At 37.1% G+C, this 25,107-nt stretch overlaps 1 protein-coding gene across 2 annotated transcripts in view; it reads left to right on the forward strand.

The window, feature by feature from the left end:
• Nucleotides 1-14,287, forward strand: part of AP1AR (adaptor related protein complex 1 associated regulatory protein) — a 38,127-nt gene extending 23,840 nt beyond the window's left edge. The window contains exons 4-10 of one of the 2 annotated variants that reach the window (XM_044680587.1): nt 1,800-1,825; nt 2,406-2,502; nt 3,961-4,059; nt 5,827-5,885; nt 6,559-6,632; nt 9,709-9,837; nt 14,005-14,287. In XM_044680587.1, the coding sequence (XP_044536522.1) occupies nt 1,800-1,825; nt 2,406-2,502; nt 3,961-4,059; nt 5,827-5,885; nt 6,559-6,632; nt 9,709-9,837; nt 14,005-14,270 (750 nt within the window). In that variant the 3' untranslated portion in view covers nt 14,271-14,287. The remainder of the gene's footprint in view (nt 1-1,799; nt 1,826-2,405; nt 2,503-3,960; nt 4,060-5,826; nt 5,886-6,558; nt 6,633-9,708; nt 9,838-14,004) is intronic. The other variant, XM_044680588.1, reaches the window with a different exon arrangement.
• Nucleotides 14,288-25,107: the final 10,820 nt, after the last annotated feature.

The following is a 25,107-nucleotide window of genomic DNA, read 5'->3' on the forward strand; positions in this document are numbered from 1 at the left end:
CATGTTGATAAAGTATATAATTAGACCACGCACCTGATAAAAGCTCTTCAAAGATACTGCCAGTGCCCATCCTCGCTATGTAGCCAAAAAGAGGTCATCTCAAGCCCGACCTCCAAATTTAAGCTGCCCTATACATTGGAGACATCAGAGATGTCCCCTTGTCCAAAACTGGAAACCCATTGGATCACGTGGGAATGTAGTCTCAAAGTTCCCCATATGTCCACAGGAAGTTTGTAAAATACTTTTAAATGGCACCTCCCTGAATTCCAAACACACAGTGCCTGTTTATTTTTCTGGGGATACTTACATCCAACTTCAGCTAAGTTTCCTTCAGCTGTCCGGCCCATACATGTTAGATTCGTCTGTCTCTGATAACAACAAGACATTAAGCTTTTCCTATTGTCCCTCTGCCAAACCTGTGGGGAATATAAATTGAGAAAGTGAACATCATTAGAGATTTGCCTTGCTGAGCCTTGCCAGAAGACATCAGTCCTGCCTCCATTTCCAACTGATTTCCAACTGCTTGGTGGGAGGGGTGAGAGTAAGGAGTACCTACCCCTCCCTACTCACTCAAGCCTGTGTGTGCGGGAGTCCTTCAGGTTTCTAGTTTCAGGCCATCACTTCAGCTTCCCAAACGTCTCTGTTAAGATCAGTGTAACACTTTTCATCTATAAAATGGGATAGTAATACTTGCACTATGTATTTCAGAAGGTTCTTGTGCATATCTTCTTTAGTATTGTAAGTTTTTATACCACCACTGAAACTAAGGGTTGAAAAAGTCATTTAGACTTCTCAGCCATTCACACCTATGTTCACCTTTTACTATAAAAACATTGCTTTTCATATCAAAGAAATAACAATTGGAGTAATAGCAGCCAAAGAATTTTATAGCTTATGAATGCTAATTACAGACTGTTCTTGCTTATCATCCCTTGCACCTCTTCTCTTGAAGCTCATTGTGACCCTGGCCCTACTCCCCTCTGAAGGCTCTACACTTTACTGCCCAAGTGACTTCACTACCCCTTGGCTCAGGACTGCAGAGCCTGCTGGCTGGTGCTGAACCCCCCACCTCCTCCAGTTGAATTTGCCTTATTCAAATTTACATGAGAACTATTTGTATATCATTTAGCACCATCTTTGTTTTTTAAGTACCATTCTGCTTACTCATTCAGCTTGTGCTAATGATAACTCAAGTAATGAATTCCTTTCTCTGCAGAATTCATGTTAGCCATTCTTTTCCCTATCACATGTCCTCATTGCCTGTTCACTTCCTTGAACTTCGCCCCATTTGTTTTTTGGTCATTTTTTGCTAATTGAAGTTAGTTGGAATTTTTATCTCCATATTTCTTTAAAACTGTTCTTAAAAGGTTTTTAGGCAGTTTGAGTAGAGATCAATTTTAATAATTTATTGTTTGCTTTCAGGGAAGAAAATGAACATTATGTAATTGTATAAAACAACATTGATTATGATATCCTTAACCAGTAATTAATTTTATATATGTATATGTATAAATATATATATAAAATACACAAAGTGGTGAAATTTGCTTTTGAACTGTAGTCCTGATAATTGTCCTGAAATTTAAATTTGAGAATGAGCAGTACATTTTCAATGCAAAGTATGTCCTAATTTTAATTTTTTTTAAATTTTGCTTTAATAGTATTTTTAGCAATTCCCAAAAAAGAATATGTGGGGAATGTTTTGCTAATAGGTATAAAATATATTCTAAGCACATTAACTTTCTGTTTTTAGAGATAATTAATAAAATCTAATAAACTACTTGCTTTATTTCAAACAGGGAGAAAGCCCAGGAAGTAGTCATAGGTAAGAACTGATTTGTATATCTGGGATAAACTTAAGAAATTCTTTAAGCTAAGTCTTTTTTCAAAAGTTAAGGGAAAAGACTGTCTTTTCCCATTTCTTAACTCAAGCTTCTTTCCATTTCCTTTCCATGTTGTAAATTCTGAAAATTGTTTTACCATTTTAGAGTTTACTAACGCTTTTAGTAAGTAAAGTCCTGGATAATATGAGAGCTTTAAGTTCCCATTTTTCCAGATAGTTCCATATACATTTGTTTCATTGGTTATGTGAGAAAGAAGCAGCACATATCTAGTTTAACCTCAAAATTGTGCTCTTAGTAATCAAGAGCATTTTCATTTAATATTCCTTATTGTAAATGTAGCAATCATTGCCCTTGCTTATTATTATTGCAGTCTAGTTTTCCTATTGTTATTCCAGTTTAATTTTAGTATTGCTTTACTTATCTATAGAAGTGATATCAGTATTTGTCACTTCTAGTATGTTTGTTAAAATCATAGCACTAAATTATTTTTGTACCTTTTGACATTGCGGAAGTTTTGTTTTATTTAGATTCATCTAAGTATTATTTCCTTTTTCCTTCTAGGCCCCTTACTGAGGAAGAAATAGCTGACTTAAGAGAGAGGCATTATGATTCTATTGCTGAAAAACAGAAAACATTTGATATGAAAATTCAGAGAGAGGTAAATAAAATTCTCAGATTGTCTAACCATGTTTGTGACTTGGAGGTTTGTTGTGTCTCACTCTTGATTTTTTTGTGACATTGAATATGATGTTGTTGAATCTGGGAGCAACCTTGTGTTGTGGTTGAAAGATAGCCAGTTTGAAGCCTGAAGACCTCAATTCATGTTCCTGCTCCTGCATTAGTTTTGTATCTGGGAGCAAGTCAGTTAGCAGCCTCTTGCCTCAGTTTCTTCATCTGTAACCCTATGTCATAGAGGTGTCTCAAGGAAGCTCTGTAAACCTGAATTTAATCTGTAGAGAGGAATTAACTATTAATCCAAGCAAGACAATACATGTTTTGAAAGTACATGTTGAATTTGTTATAGTCTCTATTGAAAAGCAAGTGATATGGAGATTCATTGTATCATGTAGAACCCTTTTTTCCTTTGTTTATCTCTGTATATGAAAATGCTCTTTCTTTTGGTGTTTAGTTCAAGATTTAAATTTTTTAAATTATTGTCTTTAATCAATAAGGCAGGCATATACATTAATAAAAAACATTTACCAGAGGACAAAAAACCCCTATACAATTCTGATTTTTTAAAATTATTATTACTTGTAGACTACTTAGTTAACAAGAACTACATTCAAGACAATTCTTGAACAATAATAAAACTGAATGTCAGTAGCAAAAAGATGCTTTCCTAATTAAATGTGAGCAATTACAGTTAAGTAAAATTTCAGAAAATTTAATTTGAGGATTACTCCAAAAGAAATGTGGGGTACACACAGGTTATATAGCAAATTACAAAGAACTGTACAAAAGAAGTATAAAGGATGCCATCATAGACATGTGGTGTATGGCTGGAAAACAAATAGACTGGTGACATAGTGAGAAAGGGAAGCTAGAGAGATCTGGAAAAGGCACGTTAGATGAACCTCCTGTGGGAAATTTATAGCAAGATGCAGATAAGAAGGACACCAGAAGAATAATGAATTATGGTCTTCCTCCTTAAATGTGCACTTGAATTAGTAATACCACAGCTTCGTTAAAGTGGGGTCATTTGTAAATGGAAATATTGTAGCTGCTTGGGATTTGGGAAGGCTGCAGCATCATCATAAGAGTCATAGTAAAAATATATTAAAAGGAAATGGTGTGAATTATAACATATTACAAAGTGAAAAATCATTCTGTAATGTAAAATTTTGTTCATAAACTAAAAATGAGATATCACTGCTTCATAATACAAATTACAAACTTATTAAAGTAATGTGCATCGTTTCACTTCACTTGTTATAGTAAAAACTGAAAAATTAATAATGAAAATTTCTTCTCTAACATCATTTTAAGACCAAAGTTTTTGTAGTGAATGATTTCTTTTATTTTATAATTATTTTGTGAATAAGCATTTCCTTATTTTAGTGCAGTTAGACAGGTTCTGATTTTTGTTAACCCTTATTATTTTGTTCATATACAGTTAGCCTTACAAGAAGAGAAGTTAAAACTAGAAGAAGAAGCTTTATACGCTGCACAGCGTGAAGCAGCCAGGGCAGCAAAGCAGCGAAAGTTCTTGGAGGTGAGGGGAAAAGGACCCCAAAATAAATATAAATAACAGAGCTGCTTTTTTATTTATTTGTAAAATGCACTAACAGAAACTTGTTTATCATTGTTTATTCTCTGCCTACCTTCTCAGAAGTCTTAAGGGCAAATTAATGAGCCTTTTACAAATATAAAGCTATAAATAGTAACATGTCTACTGTGATTACTATTGTTCAATTTGGGATTCATAGGTGCCATTTGACTTCAAAAATAAAAATATTGGATGATAGTCTTTGCATCCCTTAAAGAAGAGCTGTTATATTTTTCTTAAGTATACCTTTTCCAGAAACACGTTTTTTTTAAACTAAAAATATTGTAACAAAACAAACTCCTTAGCAATAACTGAGATACTTTTTTTTTAATGTTAAGTCCCATCCTCTTCTAATTTTATATTGAAACATCAAGTTCACAGGAAATAACATGGCATATGAAGTTAGAAAAATGGGAAGTTAGAAGACTGTATTATGTTTTATGTTGTCTTATCAATTAGCAATTTGAATGTATGTATTGTACTAAATTAATGTCAAGTTGAACCTGCTGGGAGGAATATGCTTTTATGTGCTCATCTGCTATGCCACTGTCTTTGGCCACTTTCGTTTTTATTGAAATGACTGTTCACAATACAATGGAAACAAAGTAAAAAAAAATTTCATAGGCTGTCCAACCTAATTAACCAACAGCCTTGCTATAGTCATAGAACCCAGGAGTCAGGGAACCCATACCTTAAGGGTAAAGGGAGATGGGACCATGATATGGACAAAACCTTTTTGGTAAAGATTTAGTTTGCATCTTTGGCAATTTTGCCTGTATAGAAATGTGCTCATAATGGTAATTGAATCATAATATTTATTTTTTCTATTCAAAAATTAGTTTAACAAATACAACAAAAACTAGAAATTAAGTTCTTCAGTTTCTTTTTCAGATATAATTGTTAGATTCTGTCCTTTTTAAAAAAAAAATTTTAGTGATATAACCAAATTATATTGGCAATGGGTATTTTATAATAATTCTTAAAATGGAAATTATTTTAGAAGTCAGCTCTCATTTTTTCCCGAGAAAGAATATCTTTCTGTATATTGGGAAGGCCATTTATTTTATTATCATAGTCAGGTTGGCTATATCCTTGCCTCTGTAAGAATGACAGATTCCAGGATACAATCATTAGATACCACTTAGTGATTTCTAGGGTTCTTAGAAGTAAGGGGTTGAAGATGAGGAATAGTGTGGAAGGAATTTTGGTGGAAGTTTTTTCTTGTCCCTTTTGTTTGGAGCTTAGTTTCCGGAAGAGACTGGCCTTTTTGTGAGCTAAGCCTTCTACTGAGAAATTCTCCTGAACCCACCCACTCCTCAGAAACTACGAAGTGCCGTCTCTCTTTTGGTTATTAGAGAATTGCTGTCAAGGCTCAAAATTTACTACAGTAAATTTAAGATCTCATATCCTTGGGAGAATAATAATTCATTTAAAGGTCTATACTGAGAGGCTCAGTTTCCTCATCTGTAAAATGAGATTAGATTTGATGATACTTAAATATAGTCCATTTCTAACATTGTCTGAGTCTATTAATATACACTTTTTGTATTAACAAAAATAAGGGAGTATGGAAGAGGATAATATTTAGGAATATGAGAGCCCCAGTTCATTTTCCCTCACTGAAAAGTATTTTTGGCAATGATAGTGATTTAATTTTATTTTCCTTGACATCTGAACTGTTTTATTATTTTATATTACATTATTTTTATAAAGCAAGAAAGGCAAAGGATTATGCAACGATCTCATCCTTCCAACACTGGAGAATATCAAAGGTAATAATAAAATATGCTTTTCCTTTCTTTGTAGTGGGAAGCTATAATGTCCTTAGGAAGCAGGAGTCATTTCTTTCCTTTTGGGGGTGGGGTAAAACAGCGTGGCTTGGGAGGGCAGAATGCATATAGAAGAGTCCTCACATGTTTACTCAAAGAGCTGTTGCATTCTCAATTATATGACACACTAAGAGCTACTGACTCTTTGAAGTAGGAAAGCACCGTGATCTCTTTTAATTGCCTTAAAAATTTATCTTCCTCCTGGAAAAATATGGGATAGCATTATTGATCCAGTTCACTGACAGTTACTCAGTTCTATTTCTCTGAAAATCCTCTGTGTCTTTTCTTGGCAAAGTGGCTTATGTATGGGCAAATGATTTTTTGCAAAAGAAATCTTAGACGTCTCAGTTCCATAAATGTTTATTGCTCATTTAAAAAGGTTGAGCTGTGGGAGATGTCATTTCCTGAATAACTAAACCTGAGATTCCCAGGCTTATTGAAGCTTTATTTCTGTTTTTTAAAAAACCACCTATATTTTCTCAAACTATTTTAATTATACAATAGAGTCTCTATTCTTGAAATAGGACTTCACTTCTAAATTTAATTCTTCATAGTTAATGGCAAATAATAAGCAGAATCTGTTAAATTTAAGAAAAAATGTTTTACTTTATTACAGTTCAGGGGCTGAAGAAGACTTTGAATCCTATTTGAGAAATATAAAATCACAATATGAAGTTTTCCGAAGTAGTAGTGAGTATTTTTAATTATATATAAGATCAAAATTTAAAATGCATTTCATGTGCCAGACTTCGCAGAAAAATTTAACTTCATCAGATACTCTTTCCTGCTATTTTCCTAAAACAATTTCTCTTTCTAGAGCCTATTGCCTTCCCTTTCTCTCAGCTCTCTTCAGTTTGTAGCACAGTACCTTGCACATAGTAGGCATATAATAAAGCAGAATTAAAATTGGATATTTCAAAAAAGTTGAATTCTGTCTCTCAGGGTGTTTTCAGATACATGTGTGCAGGATATCTCCTCTCATGTGGGTAAGGGGTCGGGGTGTCTCTACAACAGTTGCCTCAGTTTGAAACTACCCTGTGGATCCATATGCATCCAGAACCAGAGCTCCCAAAATACTGAAAGGTACAGGAAATTCAGAGCAAAGGCTTTGATAAGAAAAACAGCAATGGAATATTTCTCCTCATGGATAACTGTAGCTATTAATAATAAATAATATTTACTTGGCCCTTATCGGTTTGTAAAGCTCTTTACACTTTATCCCATTTGCTTCTAAGTACAACTTTGTCAAGAAGGTGCTCCTATAATCCTGATTCTACAGGTGATTAGAACCTAAGTCTAAGAGGTTAAGTGATATGCTTAAAGTCACAAAGCTAGTAAGTGGTTTAAGTGAGCTTGAACTCAGTTCTCCTTATTCTTTTAGACCTCTTATAAATCTCTGCCTCTCATAAACCTAGGTTACATTCTTCCACAGAAAGAGGCAACCATCAGTGGGGGAAAAGAGCAAACACGCAGAGCCTAGTGTCCCTGAGGAGGCCATCTCGCAACCCAGTGCTCCAGGACACCCATGTATCATAGTAAGATTGCTCCAGCGGGCCCAGAGGATCTCATTGTGGCTGGACATATCTTCCTCCTACCCAACTACTAGGCTTCATTCCTTCAGGACCACAAAACCAGCTCTCATGTCCAGTCTGCAGGGGTGTGTCCTCAGTGGCTAAGAAACTCCCCTCCTACAGGGAGGCTGAGAACACTGTAGGCAGAGCCACTAGACCCATGAACAAAACCCAGGCAGATCTGTGCTGGGCTAAGATGTGCCAAGCTCTTTTCTAGGCCCATAACTGGGATTGTATATCACAGTCCTCCATCCCAAGACAGTTTAGGCCAGGAAATCCCCAGGGTGCTCTCTGACCCAGTATGCAGATAAATGGAACAGGGCCAGAAGTGAGCCAGGGAGGTAATCATTGTTCTTAACCCTTGATTCTATTTTAGCTATATTTTAACCAGCAAAGCACCTCACTTCCCCCTACTACATTGGTGTTAGTTTCTTTAAACCTGAATATGATAAGCTTGTGATACTTTTTAAAATCGCCCCATGGCAATTCATTTATGATAGATTATTCTTATATAATATCCTTTTTTCTATATATTTCACAGTCCAATAGCATTGGCCTAGCCAAACATTTCTTTGGTTTTTACCTGGCAATTGTATAAAACCAATAATCCATATAGCCTAAGAGTGGTGCTTAGTTTTTAAATCTTCCCTTCTTTAAATTTTGTTAGCATGTTCTGCCCAGATATCTCCTTTGCTCCAGCATACTCTGTTTACTTTGAATTGTGTTTCTCTCACCTAGTCTACCTTGCCCCTGAGATTGAGACAGAAACTATAATTTTTCATTTTTGTATCCTGTCATAATAGTCAGGATACTGTAGGAACTTAGTAAATATTTATTGAATTGATGTATTTAGTTTATAAATAAAATTATGCTCTTAAATAAAAACTACCATTTTAGGTTATTTTTCTTTAAATATGCCAGACTTTTCAATATAACCTAATTCATTGTTTTTTAAATAGCAAAATAAGTATTCATCCTATTTTTAAAATTTGAAGAACCAAAGGGTAAAAGCTTCACTGCCATTTGTTTTATAATATAAGTTTAAAACTTACCTGAAAACTTTTTGTGAATTGCATACTTGCCCCTTGCAGTGGTTTGGAAACTTAAAGGCTTACACAAAAGCCAGGAAGGCCAAAGGCAGAATCTCTAAAAACCTTTATCATGGGCTTCTTTGACTTATTGTGAGTGAAGGCTTATTGGGCCTGATGTGAGACATCCAGAGGCTGGAGCATGTAGGGACAGACACTAGGAAGAAGCATTAAGGAGGAAGAATACTGCATGGTTTCAGAAACTGAAGGGGAAAGGACATCCCTGCCTCATGGCCAGCTCATCAGGGCCAGCAGGAGAGGGAGCGTCTTCCAAAGAGCCTACTCTAGCTTCACCCCATCAGCTTCCATAAGCTCTCCTCACTCCCCAAATCAGCAGATAGCAATGATCTCCACACCTTTTGTCTCCATGTTAGAATAATCCAGCAGGGTGGGGTGTGGGCCATGGATTTTTTAAAAAGAGCAAATAGTCACTGAGGGCTTCTGATTAGCTTTCCATCTCTAATGTTACAAGTAGAGAATAGCCAAGGATTTGCTAAACAAGGTTCCACTCTAGAAGCATCCAGCATAGAAGTTTCCAGTAGAAAATCTAGAGAAACTCAATGTAGACATACCAAGGAGTTGATGTGTATCTGGAGCAGACATGGCCTGTCACAGGCAAGCCTTATGAATCTCAGATCCAAGAAATGTTTTTTAGGTGAGATGGTGGGAATGAGGGGATCTGTCACTAACTGGATCTATCCTAACTTACTTCATCTTCCTGAGTCTCAGCATCCTTATTGAAAAATGAGAGATTTGGGCCAATTGGGATTTAGAATGTGTTCTAGTTGTCAAATTCTGAGATAAGTGGCTTTATAAACAGAAGGAGGTTGCACACTGAATTGTTATATATTTAGAAAGAGGCATTGTGGCATGGTAGGAAAAGTCCTGAAGTGAATTCCTGTGAAGGTCAAGTTCCATTCAGGACCCGTGTGTGCTCCATTCGAGCCTTCCTAACAGCACTTGCACTGCTCTGCAGGAGTGTTGAAGAAACATTTTCTAAACTCTAAAGTGGGAGTGATGTTTTTTAAAGTGGCCATGATGAGGATTCCTGTGGTCAATGTGGTTACAGATGTCAGTGTTTAATTATTGTGGTGTTTTTTGATCTAGGACTTTCATCAGAAGCCACAGTTTTGACACCAAATACAGAAAGTAGTTGTGATTTAATGACCAAAACCAAATCAACAAGTGGAAACGATGACAGCACGTCCCTAGATCTAGAATGGGAAGATGAAGAAGGTAATATTTTAAAAGCTCACAATTTCATATTTTTTTAAATGTAAGTATTGCAGGCTGATTTTCTTCTAGTCTTCCTTTTTATTTCTTATGAGAATCTAAGTTCATTAAAAACTTTAAATTTTTTCTTTTCCTTTTTAAAAATTTAAGTTTTATTGATTCCATTGTTTACTAGTCATTTTTAGATATTCTTCCTACTTAGCAAAACTTTGACTTAACTGTCTAAATAAAAGTAGCTAAAGCAAACCAACACAGTGATTACAACCACATGCAACATTCTTGACCCATGTTTCTATATTGCTTCCCTTTCATCTCAAAGAATAGAAAGATATATTTCTTCATTTTTCTGCAGTGTAAAGATAGGCCATTACAGTTGGACAGCATTTGATTTAAATTTTGATCTTATCTTAGAGAATGGTATGAGATACAACTTTCCATTCATTTGTCCCAGCAATTTTTACCAAATATTGAGTTATCACAAAAACTTGGATTGATACTTTTGTCAAATACAAAACTGTTATAAGCTCTTATTATTGTTTATTTTATGCCTATTCTTTTCTACTGATCTGCCTTTCTTTTTCTTAGCCAGTACTAGATAGTTTTTTGTTTTTTAATTTTAAACCCTTAACTTCTGTGTATTGACTTATAGGTGGAAGAGTGGTAAGGGTAGGCAATGGGGGTCAAGTGACTTGCCCAGGGTCACACAGCTGGGAAGTGTCTGAGGCCGGATTTGAACCTAGGACCTCCCGTCTCTAGGCCTGGCTCTCAATCCACTAAGCTACCCAGCTGTCCCCTAGATATTTTAATAATTATAGTTTTATAAGAAAATTTAAAATCTGGTACTGCTGGTACTTTCTTGGCATTTTTTTATTAATTCATTTTCTATCCTTGATCTTTTGTTCTTCAAAATGAATATTGTTATTATTTTTCAAGCTCTATAATAACTTTTTGGTAACTTAATTGGGACGGAAGTATATTGTTTTGGAAACAAAATTGAGTGAGGAATTTTTAAATAAGTTTCTCAAGGTTGGAGAAGTGAATGAAAGTAAATTTGTTAATGATTTTCTATGCCAGGGGCATTTGATTGTACTGTCCAAACTTTAAGACAGTCAGTATTCAAGTGTTTTTATTTGCTAAGAAAGCATGAAGACAGAAATTAATTTTATAATATGATTCTTTACAAGCAAGGGAATATAGATATTTAAGTATGGAACATGAGCTTATAGAATGTTAGCAATGTAAAAGACCAAAACAAAGGATATTATTATAGGAATATATTTTGTAGTTCTCATGGCAAATCTTACCTTAAAAATAAATTTTTCTAAATCTTATATATATTCAAAAATAAATCTAATTTTACTTCCGTCCCAAAAATTCACTAGAACTCAGACCTTAGCTTATAAGCATATTATATAACTTCTTAAAAATGTCTTTTCCCAAAGTTGTTCAGTACTTAAAATAGTTAAGTATGAGAAACATCAAAAGTTTGTGGTCTCTTAAAATGTTATATATATATACATATATATACACACACATATCAAAAATATATTTGCTTTTCACTTAATAATTTGTTTCTATCAAAGTTTTGTTATTAATCTGCTTTAAATGCATCTTAACTTATATAATTGAGTTATAATGCATCTACACATGTAGCTTCTTTGGATCTATGTATCTATGTCATATATTTGAATCTCCCTTATAGTCACCTATTTATTTTGCTTTTTTTTTTTTTTTTTTTTTTTTGAAGAAATTGTGAGCTCTGACCAAATGAACCAGTAGTCTGTACCTAGAATGGGAATCTAAGATATAGCTCTCTGATACTTGTCACCAACAATGTGAAAAATATTGCTTTATTGAACTTTGACAGACCACTTTTTTTCTCACTTTCAGTTCCACAACAAACATAACCTAAAAAAGAAAGCCCTTAACAATTATAACAAAAACCTTCTAATATTTGGGGCTTTAGTCCACTTATGTAGAATTTGCGTAAGAACAATTCAAAAACCATAATTACCAAAATAAAGGAGAACTTAAATAACTAGAAGGGACATTCAGTATTTTCAGATGGATTGAATTAACATTGCAAAAATGAGAGATTAATTTATATAATTAATCATCTGTCAATCAAAATACCAGATAAGTAGCTTTATTAGAACTAGACAAAATAATTACGAATGTGTATTGGAAGCACAAATAAGCATGAATGACAAAGGGCACATCATCAAAAAAAGAAGCTGATGAAAGTGGTCTTGTATTCTTAGGCTTTAAAACATTACAAAGCAATTATCAAAACTCTAATACAGGTCCCAAAATGTAAGGAGAAAAATATCAATTTAATGAAATAGACATACCAGACATACAACCAAATATTTACAAAGAATTAATGTTTGATTAAACCTACAGAAAGTAAACTCTGGTAAAAGAAATAATCACTTAATAAAAGTACATTAGAAAACTAGGTTGCAATTTGTTGGGAAATTAATTTAGACCCACACTCAAAGCATATATATTACAGAATTATAGCTGGGTGATAGACGCAAAAAAGGAATAATAAAAATGACAGAAGAAAAGAGAATAAGGTATTTGCCTTAATGTGGAATTAGCATTACTTTTTTATATATTCAACAACTAGGAATTAAAGGAAAAGATAGATGTTCTTGACAAATAAAATTTTGTTACAACAAAAACAATTGAAGTAAAAGAAAAAAGATTGGGGAAACATTTGTGGCAAATAAAACATTTAAAATATACAAACTATTAAAAAAAACTCCTAGTCACAGTTGATAAATGATTTAAAGATACGAAAAGGAAATTTTTAAAAAAGGAAACCACAGTGTTAATAATTACTCAGAATAATGCACAGCCTTATTAATAATCAAAAGGCTACAGATTAAACTAACTTTTAGTATACATCAGGTTGGCAAAATAATAATAATCAAAAGCAACAAAACTCAATTCTGGCAGGCTTGAGGAAAAACAATTATAATTATTCCTGGTTGGTAACATTGTAAACTTAGGTTCTTTTTGTTAATGATCAGTCTTTCAGTATATTATAAAAGTTACAGAGATAATCACTCCAAAATTCTATTTCTCAGAATATATCTTCAAAATAGTATAATCAAGTAGATATTCTTCAGGGATATTCAAAGCAGCATTGTAATTGGAAAAAATAATCTGGAAAAAATGGTAAATATCCAATAATAGGGAGAAAATTAAACCGATTATGGTACATTTGTGGAATGCTGTAATGCAGTTAAGCCAAGCAGGTAGGAAGAAATATGAAAAATTATGATGACTTTTATTAAAAGATAAGCAGAAAAAAAGTAAGACCAGTGAAATAAATTCACACTAAAACTGTAAAAGAAAATTGTTGAGTGGTATATAAGTGGGCAATGAATCCCCTTTTGAGTAGGAATTGTTTTGTTTTTTATATTTGTTTGCCCAGCACCTAACATGCTGCCTATAGTATATAGTTAGTGCATAATAAATGCTCGTTATTTCATTAGAGGGAAAGAGAAAGTCTATTATGACATTTAGTGGGATGTATTTCATTTATTTAAGTATAATAAAATGCAAAGTTTGTTTCTTGATCAGCACTTTTTATAGTCATTCGTTTTAAAAATTCAAAACCAAGAATTTTCTTAGTGGCATCAGAATTGCTTTTTTCTTAAGGCTTAATTCCATTAGTAGGCTCCCTTTAAAAATATATATTTTTTTTGTTATTCTAAGCATAGCAGACCTAAATATTTCTACATACAAAGAACAAAAAGATGATATGTGAAGTCTCTGCATTCAGCTTTAAAATTTAAAAACTATCCTGTTTATGTCTTTCCCTCTAGACTTTATTCTCTGCATTAAAAAAATGTTTTATTAAATGCTTTACATTTTAAGTATCACTAGTACCACTCTCCTCCCAACAACCCTCTTTTAAGACTTGCAGAGTTTTTACTTACAGTATTATTGTAGTTGTCATAAAAATTATTCTGGTTCTGTTCACTTCATTCTGCATCAGTTCAAAAGAATCTCTCCAGGTTTCTGTGAATCCATCCTTTTCGTCATCCCTTACACAATAAAATGAATCACAAGTGGTCTGGCCATTCCTCTGGTTTGATGGGCCTCTGTTTTTTTTCCAGTTCTCTGTTTCTGTAAACCTCTTCTTTTAAACCATAGGAATGAATAGAATGGTCCCTTTGAGAGAACGTTCCAAAACGGAAGAGGATATTCTTCGGGCTGCATTAAAATATAGCAGTAAGAAGACTGGAAGTAATCCTACCTCAGCTTCTGATGATTCTAATGGGCTGGAGTGGGAGAATGATTTTGTTAGTGCTGAAATGGATAACAATGGCAATTCCGAATATTCTGGATTTGTGAATCCTGTTTTAGAACTGTCTGCCTCTGAGTTAAAGACATTGGAAGCAGATCAGCAGGACAGATAGGGTGAATCTTCTGGCCTTTTTATCAGTCATGACCAAATGTTGAAAATCAAATAGAATGTATAAATGTTTGTTCTGAGCCTTTTTGTAAGGGAGAAAAAAATTATGAGGTAAATGCTTCAAAGGTAAGGAATAGGAATGATGGAATCTATCTAAATTAAATTTAAGTGCAATTTCATCATGATTCTGTCATATTTCTGAATATTTTGTAAAGGTTCTTGTTCAGGTACCATTTGGACTGGATGGCCTCTGAGGTCCCTTCCAACTCTTAGATTCTATCATTATTAAACTATCTGCTCTGATTTATGTATTCCAATTTAGCATCTATAGATTTAATTTGTTCCTTTTAAGTATTTGCATTTGCATTTTTATTCTTTGCATGGATCTAGTTTTGTAAAAAAAAAAAAAGATCATTTACCTAAGTTTATTGCATTATCTGAATATGAAAATTATAAAACATCTTCCATTTTTCTCAGCATCTGTAAAGGGAAGTAATTAGCAGCTTCAAATAATGTGCTATTTGCTAAAAGGTTTTTAAGCTTTCTCTATTTTTATAACTTATTCAAATTGAATCATTATAGACTAGCACAGAATTCAGTAACCCTAACAGAGCACTAATATTCATTTCTATCAAATTGCCCTACATAACAGCATGTTCATGGTATTATCTCCAAGCAGGATTGTTGTGAGGCCTGAAAGAGATGGCTACTCTCAGAATTGGAAGATTTTTTAAAATTGATTATCAGACACTGAACTGAGACTAGACTTTTAAGTGTCCCACTTAAAAGAGACTTGCATACTATACAAAGGAAGTGTTTACTTTAGATTGTATTTTCAATTTCTAGGTAAGTTATTTTTTTAAGTCTACATTGGATGAGTTTGGAGTAATATTAAAAGATTTTTTCACAAAGGACTAAATTTTCAGCTGACTGGATAATATGGAAGTTCCTAAAAAGAAGTAATACGGGTATTTTGAAGAATTGTTTCCTGTGTGAAATGACATTTTATTTCATTTTCCTTTGCCTTGTTTTATATACAGTAAAGGAAGGTGCTCTGAGTGGTGAAGCCAGGTGAATTGTGTTATAAATGCTGCTAGCATTCTACAGGGTGTCCCAAAAGTGTTTGTGCAGCTTTCAGCTTTAATAGCTTTAAAACTACACTTAGACTTTTGGGGCACCCTGTATATTAGCCTTTCTTTTCCTTACTATGTTAAATATGAACTAAAGGCTAAGGGAGCAAAATTCTCCCAAATCGGGCTGTACTTCTTGCTTTTGCTCGGGAACTTAGTATAATTTCAGTATTCAAACCGTTGTTTAGTTTCCCTAGTAGTTTTTTTACCCCTTAGAACAACGATAATGCACTTCCTCATCACCATAGGAAGATTAAGCTGCAACTAGTGATGTATATTCTTGCTGTATTTTTAAAAATCATGTGGCCATTCAAATATTTTAACTTGTATGATAAGCAAGGGTATCTGTAAATTCATTTCCTTTTTTAAAAACTTGCAAAACTAAGATTCTGACTAAATATGTAAATATTTCATTATGTAATTACTTTAAGTTTTGCCATAATTTAAGTTTGTGGCTATGTCATTTAAAATATTTTCAGTGTAACCTACATTCATACTGCCTATAATATGCTTTTTAAAGTTTGTATACCTCGGATGTATATTTTTGTTTTGGCATAAGCTACTGTCTGATTTTTCTTGGCATTTTGTCCATATTATATAGACTTTTTGAAGGAATGGAATCAACTTCTCAAAAGATGTGAATAAATGCATTTTTACATTTAAAAATAATAAATCATCTTGCTTGTTACTGTTTCTGGCTTTTTATCAATATTAAAGATAAACACAGATTTGTAGAAGATCTTTTCTTGACCCTGAGTATTATGGGGGAAACCAGGGAGTTAACTTAAATATTAAATGTGGGCTCAGTGGGGTGGATAGGAGACAGGAAGGGACAAAGGGTTAAGACTTCACAAGCCAGGGAACCAGGTTCAACTATAAGGGGAATGACCACTGGCAGAAATGGCAGTTAAGCCTGACTAACTGTCACCCTGCCCCACCCAGCCTGGAATAACCTCAAAGTGTTAAATGCATTCAATGAGGACTTTAAAGTACTAAAAACACACAGGGAAACAGTTTAATTGTAATATGAGGGGATAGGAGAGGGGCTGAGGTGAAGCTATGACTAACTGCCCAGGACTGGAGTCAAAGGGGTAAGTTCCTTAGCCTGCCTTGCTTCTGCCAGGTTGACAGCTTGGCTAAGGACCTGAGGAAGAGGGCTTGGATTGGGGGTCTCACAAGTATTCCAGAGATGTCTTCAGGATATCAGGAACCGACTCCTCCACAGCCGATGATCCAAAAGTAACCAGGTAGGGAGAGATGTCTGCAGACTGTCCACCAGAACACAGGCCTCTTCCCTACTCAGAGCTGACTTGCAGGATGATGTCTTCAGCCTTTACAACCTTCACCAATCTCCAAGATCCCAGGTCAAAAGGGCCTGCAGATGGCACTTCTGCTCTGAACCCCTCATAGCACAGCAGCCTGTCATTTGCTCAGCACTCTCCTCCCTACCCCCTGCATTCCATTCAGAATGTCCATGACCTCCAGCAAAGGCTTTTCCTAACGTGCTTACACAAATCTGCTTTTAAACTTTTATCTATTACATGAGAGACATGAAGGTATAGCAATAGAACGGGGAGAATTGTTGGAGGCCCCATGCTCACAGATGACCCACACTGCTGCTGCCACTCCCCTGGGATTCCTTGGGGGAAAGCTCAGAGGAGCTCACAGGATCTGTGGGTTGGGAAGTGTAGAGCTCAGTTTTTTTTTTTTTGTTTTTTTTTTTTTTAAAACCCTTACCTTCCGTCTTGGAGTCAATACTGTGTATTGGTTCTAAGGCAGAAGAGTGGTAAGGGTAGGCAATGGGGGTCAAGTGACTTGCCCAGGGTCACACAGCTGGGAAGTGTCTGAGGCCAGATTTGAACCTAGGACCTCCCGTCTCTAGGTCTGACTCTCAATCCACTGAGCTACCCAGCTGCCCCCTAGAGCTCAGTTTTTAAAAGTCAAACAAGATTCATCTCTGAAAAGTGAAGCATAGCTCAGAAGAATGGCCTGCTTACCGGGCCTTTTATAGCTGACTGCTGCCTCAGAATACCTTCTCCAATGTGGCCTTTTCTTTTCTTTTTTTAAACCCTCACCTCCAGTCTTAGAATCAGTACTGTGTATTGGCTCCAAGGCAGACGAGTGGTAAGGGTGGGCAATGGGGGTCAGGTGACTTGCCCAGGGTCACACAGCTGGGAAGTGTCTGAGGCCAGATTTGAACCCAGGACCTCCTGTCTCAACCTGTCTCTCAATCCACTGAGCTACCCAGCTGCCCCCCAATGTTGCCTTTTTTAGCTTCACTTTCACAGTTGCACCAAAATGCACTTAATTAGAAGTTAATTTGAATTGGTGACCATGCCTTTTTTAAAACTTAAAGGATCTCTAAAAGAAGCTGTTAATCAAATACATCTCGAATACTGTGTTGAAAGGGTGACTTGAGGCAGAAATGGTACCATGGTTCCCGCACCATTTCTGCTCCATGTTCACAAACAAAGGGGCAGCTAGGAGCTCAGTGGATTGAGAGCCAAGCCCAGAGATGGGAAGTCCCGGGTTCAAATCTGCCCTCAGACACTTCCTAGCTGTGTGACCCTGGACAAGTCACTTAACCCCCATTACCTAGCCCAGTGATGGGCAAACTACAGCCCGTGGGCCAGATGCTCCCCTGAAATGTTCTATCCAACCGTGTGACATTATTCTTAATCTGACAAATACAGTGAGTAGGATACAATACAATGAACCTTGGAAAGAGTTGCCTTAGAAACAGACTGACAGATGAGCATTTCCTTTCCTTTGGCCCCCTCTTTAAAAAGTTTGCCCATCACTGGCCTAGCCCATACTGCTCTTCTGCCTTGGAACCAATACACAGAATTGATTCTAAGACGGAGTCAAAGTTTTTCTTTATGTTTTCATTAGAATAGTACAAGAAAGCCTGGAGGAGGTAAGAACTGGGGAAGATCAGGAAAGGCTTCCCAGAAGAGATGGCAGCTGAAGTGAACTGGAACAAAAGCTTGCAGAGAAGGGAGGGAATTGTCAGGATGGGCACTCACCCAGCTGGACAAGGGCAGAAGCTCGAGATGAGCCTCAGACTTGGCGAACCCCGACCCGTCCTGTGGGGCTAGAATATAGGGTGTGTGAACTGAAGGCAAGCTCCACGGTGGTGCAGCTGGCTTAGTATTTCTTTTTCCCATCAGAATTCTCCAGTGCTGAGAAATTTTCCACTGAGCAGCTCTTCCTTTAGTATCTTATACACACACAAAATACTAAACCTACTACATTAGTATGTGGTTAATAGGCTGCATTTTTTAATAATGTAAAAAACTCCTTAGAAAACAGCTGGGGAAAGCCATGGATAGAGTCCTAGAGTCTGGAAGACTCCTCTTTGTGAATTCAGATGTGACCTCCGCTGTGTGACCTTGTACAAGTCATTCAGTCCTGTTTGCCTCAGTTCTTCCTCTAAAATGAGCTGGAGATGGTGAGGGCGGACCACCAGCCCTGGATCTGTGCCAGGGAGGGTCACAAAGAGTTGGCCATTACTGGAAGGACCGGACCACAAATTCAGCCACTTTCAAAGGGCTCTGTGAAAAAGACTTCCTACCTGGAGAACTGCAGACCTCCCAGCACCCACTGAAACAGGCTTTCTCCACATTCTCTTTTCTTGCCTGTTTTTGCGCAACACACCTAATGCAGAAACAGGTTTGGCATGACTTCACTTACAGAACAGATAGATTGCTTGCCTTTTCGATGGATGGGGAAGGGACTAGAAGGAGAGGGAGAATTTGGAACTCAAGATTCCTAAAAATGAACACTGAAACTAAAATGGGGACTATCATAGGGCCTTCCTTTCAAGGCTGGTGTGAGGATGAAGTCAGATAAGATTTGTAAAACACAAGTCCAGTGGTGACATGAAAGGGTAATGGGGGATGATCTGGAATGTGTGAACTAGATCTCAACTCAGTGGCAAACTTTCGGTTATTAAAGCAAGCCCAAAAGTCTGTTATAAAGGTTATGGAGAATAACTCCAGGAAACACAATGCATGGTCAAAAATTCGAAAGAACAAGGCAGATGGGTCAGGAAACGCGAGCTATGTTTCTTGATTGGGTGATTGAGGTCACAGAGTCACAATTAGGTCTCAATATGCGGGATGATACCACCATTGACCATGTAAAAAGAATATTTGTTCAAAACTCAGTACCAAATATCAAAAAATTCTTTTTGGACAGTTGCCCAGATTGGGAAATGCTTTCTCTTGATCAGCTGAAACAGAAAGCAATCTATGTTTATGCTCAAGAAAGAGAGTTTAAGATGAGAAGGATGTAGTTATTGAAAGTCTCTGCAAACAGTTGAAGGAGGCAAATAGAAAGTGGTTGCAGTATTAAGGGCATCTGATAGGAAAACTAACACCTATAGAAACAACAGTGGTACAAACAACAGGTACTAAGGGCCAAAGCAATGTTTTTTTGTGCAACCAGATTGGGATTGGACATTTTGTCAAAGATTGTAGGTTCAAGGGTCAATTTGACAGGCAGAGGAGTAATAAGAACTATGGATATTATAATAATAAAAAAAGAAGGAATAACTGGAATAACAATAATACTAATCATGGTTAACTCTGCCAAGGACGGTCCCAAGCCCAGCAGAAAAAGAAGGAGGGTTGGGCGCGAGGCTAGCAACCTCACCCCGTAAAAAATCTCACTTGCTACAGAAACTGCAACCTCATTAAACCAACAAAACCAACGATCGCCTAGTCTGGAAGATTGCTCTCCAACTGAGTCCATGACGCGTGCTGGCGAAAGCCTTTGGGAAGCCAGTTCATTGCCAGACAAGCATTGAGCTGGAACCCACCAGGGAGGAGGAAAGTCGGAAGACCAAAACAGACCTGGCGAAGATCTGCGGAAAACGAAACAAAGACCGTCAGAATGACATGGGCCCAGCTGGGGGAAGTTGCCCAGAACAGAGTCCGCTGGCATGAGACGGTTGCGGCCCTATGCTCCTAGGGAGTCAACAGGAATAACCTAATCATGGTTATGGACAGCAAAATTTGCCGGAATGCTTGTTGCCAAGGGATGCAAAATTAGTTGAAAATGGCCAACCTGTCTACCAATTTATACAAGATCTGAGAATGGTAAATGATTATGTCATCAAAACACTTCCAGTTGTACCAACTCCAGCTGCTGTAATTTCTTCTATTCCAAGTCAGGCTAGATATTTCACTGTGGTAGATTTATGCTCTTGTGTTTTTCTCGAAACCAATCCACAAGGATTCTCAAAAGATCTTTGCTTTTACTTGGGAGAAAACCCAGTGGATGTGGATGGGTTTCTCCCAAATTCTAAATCTAGATCTAAAAACAATCAAGTTTAAGGAGAGTAAATTGATGCATTTTGTGGATGACATCCTTTTAGCATTCCCAAATGCAAAGGTGTGTCTTAGAGATAGCAAGATTCTTTTGATTGAGTTGTATAAGCGAGGGCATAAAATCTACAAGAAAATTACAGTAAGTTTTGGCTCATGTGCAATATCTTGGATTTGTGTTGTCAGAGGGTTCCAGAAGTATCACACAAAAGAGAATAGCTGACATCCAGAATCTGAGTGTACCTAAGACCAAGAAGCAACTCAGAGCTATTCTTGGAACTACTGGTTTCTGTAGACAGTGGATTCATGGATACTGTGAGATCACTAAGTGTTTGACAGATCTGACCAGGAATACAGAACCAGAACCTCTGAAACTAAAGCCTGAACATCGTATAGCCTTAAATACGCTTAAAGAAGCCATATTATCTGCCCCTGCATTAGGAATCCCAGACTATGAGACCTTTTCAGCTGTTTAGCAATGAAACCAAAGGTATAGCTTCTGGTGTACTTATACAGACTTTAGGACAAAGTTATTGTCCAATTGGACACTACCGTTGTTAGCTTGATCCAATAGCTATGGGTACAGTACCCTGTCTAAGGGGGGGTAACACTGTTGTGTTAAATATGTATTTTCCAAAATTTTTGACATTTATTAGTTAGAATATTTCTGTATTAGTATAGGAGTTGTGTTTGATGTTTTTGCTTGAATTTTGTGTTGATATTTCAAATTCATTGTTGATTTTGTTAATTTTGTTGAAAAAAATTTTTGTAACTTGTTATTCTATACTTTGAACTATGTAATTGTTCAATGTATTTTTTCTTTTTACCTTTCCTTGTTAAAATCCCTAGAGTAAGGTAGAGTAAGGTAATGCTAGATAGGATAAGATAAAGTTAGTGTAGGTTGTTTGTTACTTTGGGTTAGAATTTTAGTTTAGCTCATAGTGCACAAATACCAAAATAACATGTGGAACACTATTTTGGCTTTGTGCAAAGGGGAGAACTATTATAGGTAAATTTATAAGGTAGGATATAATGATGGATGAAGTTGATATGTAGCAATGCACAGGCAGCAGGAGGCAAGATCTTGGCTGAGTAACATGGACATTCTGTGTGGAATGCAGCAGGAGTTGGAGAAGTTGGTTGAGTGGTAAATTATCAAGTGCTGAAGTATCTGGAATCTTGCTAGTTGTCTGTATCCTGAAACTTTGGAGATTTGGGGTGTTAACATCACATCTGACCCAAACTCCAGCTTCACAGAGCCAGCTTCAGCCATCTTCCTGCTCCCAGGAATAAGTTGTTCCCATCTGCATGGCCAATACCACCTGATTCACCGATGGGCTTGGCCCATTCGGTACCCTCAACCTGCTTAGTCTGCCCTGAGGGTTTAACGGGTGTGACTGCTGGTCATGCCACAGCTACCTCAGCTGAAAGTTGGGTAACAGGTAGACCCCAAAGCAGCCCAGCCAAGGGCCAGGCAAGCCTTCACCACAGAGGCACTCCTCCTCCTTGGGTAGCTAGATAGTGCCAAGGTGCACACAACACTGGCTCACACCCCAGAGGTGCTGTTCCTTCCTGGGTGGCTAGGTGGCGCCATAGTGTACAGAACACAGGTTCTTACACCAGAAGTGTTAGTCCTTGCATAGTTAGGTGGCACCATTGTGCACACAACACTGCCCTCCCAGCATAGGAACTAATCCTCTCTGGACAGCCATAGTGCACAGAACATTGGCTTTCCCCTTAGAGACACTGGCCCTCCCTGGGGAGCTAAGTAGTGCCGTAGTGCACACAACACTGGCTCTTACACCAGAGGTGTTAGTCCTTTGATAGCTAGGTGGTGCCATGGTGCACACAACACTGGCCTTCCCCTCAGAGACACTGGCCCTCCCTGGGGAGCTAGGTAGCACCATAGTGCACAGGACACTGGCCCTCCCCCATCAGAGGTACTGCTCCTCCCTGAACACTGAGTAGGCCCTGTAGCCATCTAGTAAACATCTAAGGTGAAATTTAAACTCGGGCATCCCCATTCTAGGTCCAGAGCTACACACACCATGCCATCCAGCTGCTGCTTAATAAAAAAGACCTGGTTTATGAAAATTCAGGAGAGACAATAATCCCAATCACATCTGGAAGGACTATAGAACCCTAAACTTCCCAACACTTCATTACATGGTCATATATCTAGAGCTGTAAGAAACTTCAGGCTGTGGAATCCAATTCAGCCATTTTGCAGATGAGGAAACAGAGGCTATGGAGAGGAAGTGATGTCACCAGAATCAGGATGATTAATTTCAGGAAGAAGATGTGAACCCAGGTCCTCTGACTCTGGAGGCAGTTCTCTTTCAGAATATTATTTAATTTTTAAAAAGGGAACCCCAAAGGGTAAGGAGAAAAAAAAGCAGCTTAGGGGCAAAATATAGGAAACTCATTAGTAGTTCCAATACTTGTCTAGATCTATTTATCATCTCCTGATAATCTGATAAGGACGGCTTAGTTAATAAAAAAAAAAAATGGGTCACAGGAGACAATCTTGACTGTTAACTCATAGCTGCTTCTCCAAAGTACCATTGAGTCACAAGTTTATTATATATGAAATCCAAGTTCTCTTTCACCCCAAAAGTACAGAGAGAGTTTTACAGCTTCATAGACATTGCAATTAGATTAGACAACTCACAGAAACCACAGAAACTTCAAGGTGAAGATAAGAACCAGGCTGGACCTTCATCTACATGATTATCAGCAAGCTAAGTCTGAGAATACTTTTCTCAGGGGTGAAATGCCCCTGCTAAACAAAGGTTTTGGCCTCTGCTTGCCAAGAAGCTGCATTTCTGACCAAAGGGGGGAGAATGTTAACCTCTTGACTACTGGTTTGCTAAGAGCTCAAAGCTTTCCAGTAAGACTATATTGCTTTTTAAGAAAAGGTGTGAATCATGAAAAGGAGTCAAAAGAGGAGTCTCAGATTTTTATCTATTTGAGACTCTGTTTCTCTTATTAGCCTCCCACAAGTACTAGATCTTGTAGTTGGATGGATTTGTCATTTCATCAGCATGGGAACTCCCTCACCTCATGCAGATTGCAACTCATCCACACCCTTCCATAAATCCCCCATGGTTGGTCTCTCTGCTCCATCCCCTGGAGGCCTTTTCCTCCTTTTAAAAATATGGTGTCTCACAGGGCAGCTTTTGATCTTTTAGCCTTCAAACTCAACCACAAGACCAGCCACTTCCTTTTTTTGGTCACACATCCTTGGTATGGGCATTTAGACCACTTTTCAAATGTGAGTCATCATCAGCAACATATAACATGTTTTTAATTCACCACACAGTTTTCCTTTGTGTTTGGAGTACTTGAAATTTTTCATCTTGAGGTTCTAAAAAAATTCTTACAGTAGGGTGCAGCTTAGAATGACGGGAAGCATTGTGTGGGTTAGATAGTTATCTAAATACTGAGTTTTGGTTAAATCCATTCTCAGCTCTGAGCTCAACTCATCATCCCTCTTCAGTGGATGTAACAGTGGAGTCCAAAATCTTAGTTGACTTGATGGTTGTAGTCTTGAAAGATGAGTTGTGTTGTAATGGCTATGAATCAGGGAATCAGGAAATATAATTTCCAAGAGGAAGATCTTCAGGAAGGCCTCCGGACAGGTCAGAGCTGGGTTTTATGCCTTCTCTCTCCTCCCAGCTCCCAGCCCAAAGACCACTCTTCTCCCTCCTCCTGGGAGGAATTCCCAGAAACCCCTGCTGGTTTCAACTGCCAGAAACTGTCTTCTCCTCCTTTGGATCTATCTCTTTTTTTCAAAATTCCATCCTTACAGTACCTTCTATGTACTACTGGAGTAGGTCACTGGCCCTTCCACCAAGTTGTATTCCCTATTTTGGTTAATATGAATTGTTCAACCACTTTATTTCCCTATGTCCACTTCTGTGCCCTTCTTTTGGGAGTAACGTGAATATTCAGGAAAATCTATAGTATCTTCTTGGGGCTCAATGCAATCCATGCCATGTTGTTTGTAGAATCACAGGATTATAAATTTTGAGCTGGGAAGGTCACATCCAATCCTCTTATTTTATAGATGAGGAAACAGGCATGGAAGGTTTTAAATGACTTGCTCAGGATCATATAGCTAGTATGTTTTAAAGATCTGAACCCAAAGTTCCTCTAAATTTACTAATAATTTCTTTTCTGTCCTCATACTTCTTGACCTCTCTCTTGCCTTTTACACTCTGGATCACCCTTTTCTCCTTTATAATCTCTTCTCTAGCCATCTAGGGCACTTCTCTCTCCAGGTTATCCTCCTACCTATCAGATCGTTTCTTCTTAGTCTCCTTTCCAAGATCTTAAACATGGGTATCTTCCTGGGCTTTTTTCCCTCCACTCTCCTCTG

Source organism: Gracilinanus agilis, chromosome 6 (assembly GCF_016433145.1).
Source record: "Gracilinanus agilis isolate LMUSP501 chromosome 6, AgileGrace, whole genome shotgun sequence".
In the NCBI taxonomy this organism is placed as follows: Eukaryota; Metazoa; Chordata; class Mammalia; order Didelphimorphia; family Didelphidae; genus Gracilinanus; species Gracilinanus agilis.